Source organism: Lepisma saccharinum, chromosome 2 (assembly GCF_977018435.1).
Source record: "Lepisma saccharinum chromosome 2, izLepSacc3.1, whole genome shotgun sequence".
Lineage (NCBI taxonomy): Eukaryota > Metazoa > Arthropoda > Insecta > Zygentoma > Lepismatidae > Lepisma > Lepisma saccharinum.
In genome coordinates, this window is record NC_139230.1 from 154498602 (window position 1) to 154511157 (window position 12556).

Below are 12556 nucleotides of genomic sequence, written 5' to 3' on the forward strand. Positions count from 1 at the left end.
AGATTGGAATGCAAACCTAACGATTCTGCCACCCCTCAAAGTTAGGTTCCAGGTTATGTCCAAGAAAAGAATTACGAGGTACTGATATATTTATAAAATATTGTAGATACAATTACAAGACAATGGAAGATTGTCTCCAAAGTGTGAACACTGAAAATGCAAAGTGATTCTAAAAACAAAACCATTTCGTCAAATTAAAAAAAAAAAAAAAAATCCTTCTGAAAAGATTGATCATCTCAGATATGCCTACAGAGGCACAGTACATTGAAAGGAAATAAGATGGGCAATGAAGTTGGAATTTTCCATCTTTTCCTTCAAAATTATCAATTTTAACAGAGGTGGCCGTACTCTTATCTTCACCTCTGGCATGTAGTTGAACTACTAACTTTAAACTATTTAATATTACACACGTATATAGCAAGCAAGCAAAAAACAAGGAAAAGGAACTTCCAAGCTACACAAAATGCCTTCACTGCATATTTTCATGTTAAAAAATACAAATCATATTCAGAGATTTTAAAAAAAATAAATGTAACAAACTACAGCCATATAATGCAGTTTGGGAGAAAATTCATTCGTGTCATCATTTCACTAGTGCATTTAGTAACAAGCGTGTGCAATAAGCCTCAGAAATCAAAGTAAGCTACATTCTATATTACAAAAACCTAGTAAGTTTATGTTTGCCTATGAATTCAGTGAAACCACGATTTTACATGGCCTTCAGAAAAACTTGAAATCGAGATTCCACTTAAAACATAATGTAATACAGTTATTTTAAGTGGTTTTTATTTTTCCTGTGACATTTCGTCCTGGTGTCCCAGAACTTTTTCAAGCTTACACCCACTAAAAAAATAACTATTATATTATTTTTTATCTACAAAAGAAGAACGTAGATATTCCACTTAGATAGTCCAGATGTATGAGTAGGAAAAGTTTGGGCACTAATGTCTCTTCATCGGATAAGCAAAAATTTATTGTACTGTATTGTATTTTACTTATGTTGCATCACTTTTCTAAATCTCTAGGTTAATCACAATGGCAAAGATTGAGGAAGTGATGAAATATATGAGGGAACAAACAAATTGAAATGTACATGGCATACTGAGGACTTGAACTTATCTAACCACTCTGAAGTGGACACTGGTATTCAACAATATAGTGTGTACCTTATGACTACATAACTCATCGCCTAATTGAACAAACTGGAATTAGTTGGGAGGATCATTTTCAAGCTAATGTTGCAGTAGTGTACTTCACAGAAATACCAAAGTGCTGCACTTCCTGAAAAAATATGCTTTTATTTGATTTATTGTGAAATTGTTTGGAAATTAGATTACAAGAGTATGTGACACAACAAATGTGAACAAACACACACACAAATTTGACATGTAAATTAATTCTTAGGAGTAACATATACGTACCAAAATGTCTCCCGTTTCATTTTCCTGTAGGACAAACATTTTGTTGCAATTTGTTTCGCAACTCCATAGAAGAGCAAGTACCAATGGTTTTTCATTGTCTGATATTCTCCGCATCTTAACTGAAAAACAGAGGATATCTCACTTTAATTACAATTATGCTATTATTGGCTATTTTACATCATTTCTACATTTGTTAAATGCAATCACAGGGATGAATTGTTAATTGATGAAGCAGATAAATGAAAAACAAAAAAAAACAAAAAACAATGAAATATCCATGCTTTACACAGGATTTGAACTTAAGACCCCTGGTCTCAGAGCGAGCATGCTAAACACACTGTGATGGGAGGATGGCGAACGTGAATGTAAAAAATATGTATTATCCAAATGTGCATTTTATACAAAGAAACTACAATGTTAAATTGAATTTGAAAAACAGATTAATTTTGATCCATCACACATTGTATGATTTACTTCACATCAATAGGCAACTGGGTAAATTCACCACCACCCTTTCTAATTTTGACCAGATTTGGAGCATTTGTTCTCTCAGGTCCCCCCCCCCCCCTCCAAGACATCAGAAAAAACTCATTCTACAACTCTTAGATCTGTGTATACTAGGAGACCTAAATTCCAAAATTTTAAAATATTTCCTTCATCCATTTTGTTCCATTTTTTATATTCGCTAGCTAGGATAGTTTGGTGAATATAAATTCATTTTTAACCCTTTAACATCATCTGGCTTATGTCTCCTGCATATAGTCGGCTGAATGCTGTTTTGTCGTATCTCCAAAGTGAGTAAAGTGTAAAACAATGAAATACTGTGATGTGGTACCATGTGACATGAGACTTTCAATGGTGTTCTGTTGGTGGTACGATGACATAGCATTTAGAATAAGCAGAATACATAGGGGTCATTCCATTTCAAATCAGACAGGAGTTGACCCTCATAGTCACAAATTTTGATGATATTTGGTACACAGCTTTACTTTGCTCCAAAACCAACACCTGTGAAAGGATTTTGCTCAAATATAATTATTACGAATTATGTGAGGGTTGATCAAAAACTCATTTTTCACAAACATCCAATTTTCAATTGTGTATATCTCGGGAACAAATGACCATACAGAAGCGTTATTGAGCTCATTGTAAAAAGGAAGGTCAGTAGAATATTATGAGTTGATCAATGGTTGAAACATAGTTAAATATTAAACATGCCGTTCAAATATTCAAATTTCAAGTTTTAACAGCTCAAAACACCCTCCCAATCAATTTTTCTCATTTCTTTATATTTTTAAGTACCATCCATCCTCTTTCGATTTAGAAAGTCTTATCATGGTGTTTTTCCATTTAAGAAAGTAAAATTAGTTTGAAATTTGTCCTGCACGAGCAATGCACTGAAGCGCAGTGGGTGTATGCTGAGACTTTTCATTTGTGTCGCATTCAGGGATGTATATTCTTACAGCACAGGCACAAGGATATTCCTTCCTCTTTCGATTCAGAAAGTCTTATCGGGGAACCTATATATTAATAAGGAATCATCGCAACCCGAAAAAACAAAGAAAAATGTATTCCTAAACTTTTTTAATAGAGCTGGTAGACTATGCAATAGTGAAAAAGAAAATGAAATTCGGTGGATAAGAAAAACAGGATTGAAAAACGGATACACACAAATAGAGAAATGGATAGGATTGCGGGAAGAGCACAGAAAATTATTATGAAAGAAACCAAAAAAGAGGAAGGAGACCAAAAGAAAAAGAGGACAAAAAAATTGAAAATGCAAAGGTAAAGTACGTTGGCATCCCTTACCATCAAATTGTATCCGAAAAAAATCAGAAAAATAACAAGAGATTTCAGGATCGTTTGCGGGATGAAAGCCCCAAAGAATGTGGAAAAATACTTTACGGATTATAAGGAAAGACGACTAGGGAAATACCAGAAAAACAGAAGGGAGTATATCGAATACAATGTCAATGTGGGAAGGAGTACATAGGACAGACTGGTCGAAATATGGGTAAAAGATGGAGTGAATATGAAAAAGATATAAAAGAAAAAGTTCCCAAAACAGGCCCTTCGGAACACATTTTGGAAAGCGGACATAGAATTGCAAAAAAGGAAATCATTAGAAAGGAAAAGAGAAAGTTAGGAAGAAATGTGTATGAAACAGCGAATATTTGTAGAGGGGGGAAGAATTATCTTAACAGGGATGAAGGAAATTTAGAAGAAGGGTGGATCAATTTCCTCAAAAAATGGGATAAAGCCTGGAAGATTGCACCCAATATTGGTTTCCACGTCACTCCGGAAGTTATCCAAGCTGCTCGAGAAGAATGAGAATTTACATTGGATTTGTGATGCGATAAGGGGAAATAAGAAAATAAAGGGAAGAGGAAAGCATTCATGGAAGAGTGACCTTCATGTAGATTAGGGAAACACAGTTGAGCAAGAAAGGCCGTACCTGCAAGTTGTATACAGTGATACACACAGTTTTTTTTTTTTTAGTTTTTTAACATTTTTAACATGAGAATAGGTTAATTGTGCAAGTTTTTAGTGAACGACGAGCTTTTTTATATACGTCTGGGGCGGGGATATAATATCTTAAATGTATCCATACCGACCCTTGTCCACAATCCTTTTATTACATTTGAACGTGGTACTATGTTAAGTACCTAGCTTTTTCATACGAACCTGAAGAAGGGGATAGTTAGTCTCCGAAACGTAGTTCTAAAGAAAGGAAAATAGGAACAACATACTCTCATACGTAAGTACAGTTTTTAAGGTTAATTTTTTAACGTTCTTTTTATATTCTGGAATTGTGAGTAATATGCACCAAACCTACAAAATGCGAAAGAGGAAGGATGGTGGTATTTCAAAAAATGAGAAAAATCAATTGGGGGGTTTTGAGATGTACTCGAAATTTGAACATTTGAATGGCATGCTCAAATTTAACTATGTTCCAACCATTGATCATCTCATAATATTCTACTGTCCTTCCTTTTTACAACAAGCCCAAGAACGTTTCTGTATCTTCATTCGTTCCCAAGAACGTCCAATTGAAAATTGGATGTTTGTGAAAAATGAGTTCTTGATCAATCCTCACATAATTCGTAATAATCATATTTGAGCAAAATCCTTTCACAAGTGTCTGTTTTGGAGCAAAGCAAAGCTGTGTACCAAATATCATCAAAATCTGTGACTATGAGGGTCAACTCCTGCCTGATTTGACATGGAATGACCCCATAGTTTTTGGAAACTTAATGACATTTTATAATCAGTAAACTAATTGGCAGGTGAAATCCTGCAAAGAAACAGAAAGTGAGACACTTTCGTTGAGACACTTTTGTCCAGCACGTGCTACGTTGAAAACAGGTTGGCATTTGGGTGTCATCAAAAAGGGTTTGAAGCAGTGTCAGTTCAGTCATAACACTTTCAAATCAGAACTGTTTGCAATGATGCATATTAATTCTATGATCTTGGATAGAAAAAAAAAAATAACATGAAATACCTTTGGTGCTTTCTCCATGTTCGTAATACCGTTCATACAAAGCAAATTTTCTTGGATTATCCACAACTTTAAACTTCTTCAATAAAGCCACAATCACCTCATGTGTTGTCGTTTCACTGAAAAAAGGAAAAAAAAAAGATGAAAATGATTAAACAAGAACTTTGCGATTCTCAAAATATATGAAAACAGCTTTGTGTTATATGCAATACAACAAATCTAAAGTAATAAATGACAACAATGGAAAGGGTGAGAAAAGGGAAGGTAGCATTTGCAACATGTAATTGCAAAAAAGAAGACGAAAGAAGACTTACATGATTTCAAATTCAAACATTTAATCCTTGTTTTCAAGCAAATATTTGGTTCTGAAGATACGTTGAATGCATTTTTATCAATGAAAATATTAAAGCTAATTTGGTAGAAACAGTAACATTATGCAGATTTTCATAATAATGTGAAATAGGAGAAATGGTGTAGTAGTAACACTGTCACCTTGTAATTTGGATTCAGTGCCCAGTGAAGACACATTGCAGAGTGGCACTGGATCACCACTCATCTGCTCATCAACATTCATCATTCTTCCTCATTCTCACAATTAGCCAAAAGTGGCAGAAGTGACTCTAGAAAAGATAAATGCTAAATAAGTCATTCATCCTCATTGTCATGATTAGTGAGTTACAGATAAGCGACATAAAAGTAGGATAAATACATAAATTTGGAAACTGTAATAACTAAAGAGAATTGTAGTTTCTGCAAGAAAGTCAATAACTCGTACATACTTTTTACAATATCAAAATATATTGAGGAAACTGATGTGTAAACCTGAATGTACTAAACGTACTGTAATTTTAAAATTTGTGAACAAACATTATGATGAAAATAATTGTAATTTCAGAAAGTGTATGTCTATAAGTCTTGTAACAATAATTTCCTGCTGGTGAGATCCACTGCATACAGCACCCAATTTTAAATTCCTAAAGTTCATGCCTGGCTTTCTGTTATGGTGTCTAATGCTTACAGATTTAGCTAAATAAATAGGTTCTTGATCAACAGACTGTTTCAACAGGTGCTGAAGAATCTGCTAGATTCCTTTCACACTGTTAGGCCTAAACTTGTCTCCTAATTGTGTTTGTAATAATCTTGTCTCCAATTTGTGTTTGTAGTATCATTGTGTATATATGTACAAAAGTAATATTAAAACATTGAGGTTTAGAATACAAAACAGAAAAGAACAGGTAGTGGACGTTCAGCAACCCCCTCCTTTCTTGTTCTCACCTTTCCTTTCCTTATGCTATGGTTAAGAGGTAACCCACATACGAGGGCTGATCAACAAAGAGTGAGACTTTTCTTTTTTTTTTTTGTATATATTGAGAATACCGGAAGTATCTCCAATTACTTTCAAATTCGGCATACTCACTAATTTTGGCCATGCAATCACGAATCTGCAGTTAAAAATTGGCGGTCATGTCTAGAAATTGCAAAATAAGCTTGTCTATTACCGCTATGATCCTCCATACACTAACATGGAAACCCAAGACTTCTTCCTTTCCATACCTTCCTTCTTGCTACCGTAGTCATAACACAACGTTGCTCAACAAGTGTTGTGCAATAAGTGAGACCCGTTGCATGGAGCGTTCTTTTGCATGTGACAAAATGGCGTAAATGCGTAAAGGTGGAAAACATGTTTCGCCCCTCGAACCATTCACGGTAAGGTAAGGTTAGGTTAGGCAAGCATACTTAAAATTAAGGGTGATTGTAAACCTAGTTTTTAAATGCAAATCATTGCAAAAAATAGTTGTTTTCTTCATAAATCAAGGTTGTTTATTCCGTTCACGGACCCACCTTTCTCGACTTATTTTGCAATTTCTAGACATGACCGCAAAATTTTAACTGCAGATTCGTGATTATGAGGTATTCTCAATTTGCTCCTTTTTTTTTTTAAAAAAAAAAAAACATCCTGTATTGCGACATTTTTGTAATGTGCACATTGGACAAGAGTGGGGTTTCATACATAATAACCAGAGGTAGCAACACCATCGGACCCTTTGTTTCGCAGCAATGCTCTTTGTTCCAGGCACTGCATACATTTTGCATCACACACAATGGAGGTGAGGAGCAGTATGCAGCAAAGTGGACACATGTTGTAAGGTGGTACGTCTCTTTGGTGATGCTTTTCTGGAATCAGTTATCAGCAGTGGTGAGTCATGGGTACACCACAAATACCCAGAAGGGAAAACAAGCCAGCACAGTGTGTCAATCGCCAGGGTCTCCAACACTAAAAAAGGTGAAAGTTGTTCCATCTGCAGGTAAGGCGATGGTGATCACTTTCTCTTATTATAAGGGAATGCTGTACCAGCACACACTACCACTACGGCAGAATACTAGAAGTCAGTGTTGGCGACAATGAGGAGGCACATTGTAAAGAAACGACCACAACTTCATCGGAATGGATGGCAACATCATGACAATGCATGACCTCATGTGACAAATCACGTTATGACATACATATTTGGCAAAATTCAATATCACCTGCGTACCACATCTACCTTACATCCCAGACGTAGGCCCCTGTGACTTCTTCTGTTCCCTGCTCTGAAGTCAAAGCTAGAGGGCCATCATTTTGTGGACTCTCAAGCAGTGCTGAAGAAAAGTGAGGCGATTCTTGAGGATCTCACAAAGAATGACTTACATCACGTGTTTGCAGATTGGCAGAAACATTGTCATAAGTGCATTCAAGTCGAGGGAGAACTACTTTGAAAAAGATCATATAACCCTTCCACCAGAGTAATAAACATCTGTACAAAAAAAATCAGTCTCACTCTTTGCTGATCAGCTCTCATACATACACAAACAAAAATTCTGTGATATAAAATAAACAAAAGGATGTACTAGTGTTGGTTTGTTCTTGTGTTCATCGTAAACACTACTCAGAACATTGTAGTATGTTCATAAACAGTGCTTTTTGTCTGGCAGTACATAACAGTTCACCATACCAGCAGCTTTTTGTAGGTGAGAATAAAGCTAACACTATTTTGTTGTAATGAAAAAATGTGTGTGTAACTACATAATTGAATGCTCATTTACGAACAAATAGCACAATATTTTGAATAATTCTTACAAAGAACAGAGTAATAATAATAAAGCAAATTGAAGAGTACTGGGAAACTTTCTTGCCAGAAAAAAAGCACTGTTCATAAAATAATCACCTATAAAAAGGTGCCGGTATGGTATGGTGTACCATTGCATACCACCAGAAAAAAACACCATGTATAATAAAAATAATAATAAACATATGTACCTGGTAATGTGAAGAGCCTTGATTGTATCCCTTGGCAAGTAAAATGATGTAAGGGTTTTCTCAAGAGTTTCATCTTCCTTAAGAATGTCATAAATGGAAGGAGGTCGAGTTCCTGCTACCACACTGATTGGACGGCACAGGTTCATGTGAACACGAATGAATCCTCGGAATGTTGAACCATCATCTTCCTGAAATTACAAAGTACAACTTCAATTTTTTGTTGACTGAATGATCAATTGCATAAAATACCTACTTCTGTAGTTATGACATGAATGAATATTTACAATGAGGATAGACAGATACAAAATTTTAACTGATCTTTCAGTGATCCAATATTAAGCAGAGAACATCATGAGATGAACCTCAGTGTTTCATTTACTTTCTGAATTAATACTAGTGCAGTTGGAAAGCAAGAAAAATAAAAATGGAAGAATATTTCACTCCGGGTGCAAAATATGCCCTTTGGGGGGCAGGACACTGCATTAATTCCCAAACCTAAATAAAATGCCCCAGATCAAGTTTTTTAGCCCTCGTTTGTCTGTAATGGCAGTCATGACAAAGATTCTATTCATGAAACCTGTTAGTTCATTGCAGTTATTTATCATTCATTCATGACATCTTATTTTCACCTAATTTGCAGTTTATAACTGTATTATGATAATAAGAAATTAAAAAGACCCACTTTATCAAATAATATTAGATATGGCGGCCAATGTGGTCACAAAAAGTATAAAAATAATCCTCTCAGCTATTTGATCATGTTTTGGATCAAACCTTATGTTTTGGATGTGCCAGAACTCAATAGTAGCATCCAAAATAATGTCAGACTAAGCCCATGAAATAATAATAGTTAAATTTTGACAATCTGTATATGTACAGGGTGTTTAAAAAATCTGACACCATAGGACTAGTGCGTTATTAGTGCAGATGGCAAAAATAGGAAGAGGGGAAAATTGTTGGAAATATGAGGTTTTCAATATAATGTGCTTGAATTTTCAATGTAGCATGCACCGTTGAAGCTGTTTGCTGGTACGAGCCTCAATGAGAACTGACATTGCCTTGTTGTCACATGCTTTGTCTTTAAGAGAGCATTTACGTCATCGCAACACTGTAATATACTCTGTAAATTGAGAATGATGATGCAAAATTAGAGGCAAAGTAAGAAATGTGTGTGTACAGAAACACACACACGCATACACACAAGCACACAACTGCAAAACTTGTAATTGTAGCAGTGGCATAGCATTATAGTACGACCATATGCCCAGTGTTCCCCGATTTAAAATTTCAAAAAGGCGTAAATGCTGTAAATATAAAGTAAAACTTGACTAATTTCATATGTGTTCGACCTTCATGGCATTAAAATAACTATTTTTCACGATCTGCTTGCAACACTCCACTAACAACACTCATTCTAGCATTTTTTTTCCAATGCCTTTCCTGGCCGGACGCCAGACAGGTTTGGTGTAAAGGACTCTATATTCCTTGCTGGAAGTTGCTGCTCTGGAGGGAAAGCTTGGATCTCTTCAGCATGTGCGCAATGCTATCTTGGATGCTGGCGTATGGAGCAGAGAGCTATGTGATTGGTTCATGTGACCCTTCCTTCCTTCAGTCACAGACGACAGAAGCAGAATTCCTACTAGATTCTTTGTGCTCTTGCTGTGTGATGCTACAATAGGCAATATTGACTGACGTAACTTTACCAAACTCAAATATACCATTTCTTAATGGATCTCAGAGCCACGCAGGAACAGGGAAATGACTGGAAAAATTCTTGGTCCAGATCACCTGCCCTGGGATTCGAACATGGGTTTTCCGCATGGTATCCAGATTCTATACCAACTGGCTCTAGATGTAAAAGGTACCTTACACAAACATATCCACTTCCCTTTGACAAGGCAATCCACAGACTACTCATGCATTTACTCCCTGCTGGCTCACCATGTGAAGCTCAAAATGGTGTCATGCATGAGAAACCCCCCCACATTAACTACAAAAGCATTTAGGAACGATTTTGACAATTGGAAACTACACAATAGGTCACCGCATGGTAAACGGACCAATTCAGAAAATGGCAATGGTTCCGAATGTTTGACGATTTTTATCAACGTTTCATGGAACAAAAATAAAGTATTGCAAAGTTATAGAAATGATTGTTACAGTAATTTCAACCTTCGTGAAATTAATGACCACTGTTTGTAGTTCTGAAAAATGCAATTTATCAGCAAACAAATAAGTGAAAAGCACCTTACGCAAGCATCTGGGCTTCCCATCGAAAAGGCATTTTTCATTCAAAGAAGAAAATGGAAGTACCGCAGAATAGGGGGAAATAATTGTGAAAGTAAATTTGAAGCTTTCAAAAACCATTATCACTGTTTGCAGTTCTGAAGTCCCTACTTATCAGCGAAAAGAAGATGTAAAAGGTACCTTACGTAAATATTCACGCTTTCCATTGACAAGCCATTCTACATATCACTGCCAACACAAGGCTTGAAGGGGGGTTATGCTTGAGACCAGCACCAATATGATGACATGTTGAAAGTAATTATGGAAATTATTGTAATGCTAAGAGCCATAAATCTGACTCCCCTAACCTAATGGCCTAGTTGGCAGCAGCAGTCTGTAACCAAGACAACAGTAAACGAATGGCTGGTTGCAAGAGAACCACCATGTAGAAGTATATGGAAGTGAAAAAAACATTTCCAAGCACACAAGCGAAAAAAAAAATTGCTAAAACTGAGAAGGGTGATAGTGACCCTTTGTACACCTGCGAGAAACTTGAAAATTGTTAGTGGGTTGGGAAGATTGTCATTCATATTAACGTTTCTTATAGTTTTTAGCATGTGGAGATGTGTTATAAGCGATTTTATGTGGTATAATTTATAACATCACAAGACACCTGTGGTGTGTTTGGATCTCGCTCATCCCACGAAAAACAGACACCTACGTGTTCTCAGGGAAAAGCAGAATGCTTTTGTCTTTATGTTAGACTTGTTAGATAAGAAAACAACAAACCTAACGTAACAATGAATATTTTTTGCAGTGACATCATAACACAATGATGTTCATCTTCCATGCAATGAATGAGATCCCCAGCCCACGTTTATTGTTGAGGAGAAGGAAATGAGTGGAAATTGTGCTAGCAAAGACGTTCTATGATATTTCAAATTGACGATTTCTTCATACTTTCAAGGTACGTATATCATTTATTTTGAACATTTAGGTAAGGTTATGTTCATTAGGTTTCATGGTGATAACAATTTCTTAAAATTAACAAGCGTTTTTTTTTCTTTCGTTTGTATGTAATGAAAATAGCTTACAATAAATGGTGAAATTTACAATTTTTGTTACGTTAGGATAATTACTTTTCATGGTGAAAGGAATTACACATTATCCTTTGATATCTGCCATTAATCTCTTCAGTCTATGCCAAATGACTGGCAAAAGTGATCCAGGATGGACCATGTCACATTTTGAGTATAAATACCTCACTTATTTGTGGTTTCCGCATGTTAAAAATCACTTTCAGCACCTTAAAACATCGAAATCTGCAGATTGGGAAAAAAAAGAAAAAAAATTGTGGAAATTTCAAGGGTGTACGATCGGTCACCAGCACCCTCTGAAGTGTGTTTTCACAGACAAATATAAAAATATAGCATAGCATGATGCAATTGCAATTAAACAAAAGGAACTTGGGCTACGAAATACCCTCTGGCACTGCACACAAGTGAAATAGATTGCAGTGGCAGCCCAATCTAAGAGGACAGCAAACAAATGGCTGCTAGCAAACGAAGAATTACATAGGAGTGGGTCTTCCTTGTTTCACAACACTTATGCAACCTTGTGTTCAGACGTCAGACAAGGAATACCTACGAGGTTACATTAGGTTATATTACCATAAATACACTGAAAAAATATTATTTATGCTAATAGAACTAAACCTAGCTAGTCTAACCTAATAACTTAGGCATTTAGCCTAAAATTAACCCTCAACTACAGTTATGACGTCCCACGGACCGGAGCATCCCTTTTGCTTGTTACCCCACCATTAGTTTTGACCTTGAGGCTACCTTTCTTTCAGTAATTTCCTCAACTTCAGTGTGCTGTGAAAGCGTGAAGGGAAAGGTTGCATTATCTGCCTCTGTGGTGTTATATTTATATACTGTGGTCCCGTGGATGTCACGACTGTGTTTGTGTCAGTACCGCGAGTAAATGTGGAATATGTCAGGCGGTGCGGGCCCTTCTTAAGCGAGGGAAAATGATCCGAACTTCGAACAGTGACTTGCATATATACTTGCCGAGATTTCAAGTGATGTGTAAGACATTGAATTTTCCGAT

At 36.0% G+C, this 12556-nt stretch overlaps 1 protein-coding gene across 5 annotated transcripts in view; it reads right to left on the reverse strand.

Moving 5' to 3' along the window:
- The window catches only part of LOC145984153 (ras association domain-containing protein 1-like), a 356774-nt gene that overhangs the window by 27802 nt on the left and 316416 nt on the right, over positions 1 to 12556 (reverse strand). For all 5 annotated transcript variants that reach the window (XM_083117632.1, XM_083117628.1, XM_083117629.1 and 2 more), the window contains 3 exons: positions 8219 to 8406; positions 4924 to 5039; positions 1422 to 1540 (listed from right to left, as the gene is read on the reverse strand). In XM_083117632.1, coding sequence (XP_082973758.1) covers positions 1422 to 1540; positions 4924 to 5039; positions 8219 to 8406 — 423 coding nt within the window. The remainder of the gene's footprint in view (positions 1 to 1421; positions 1541 to 4923; positions 5040 to 8218; positions 8407 to 12556) is intronic.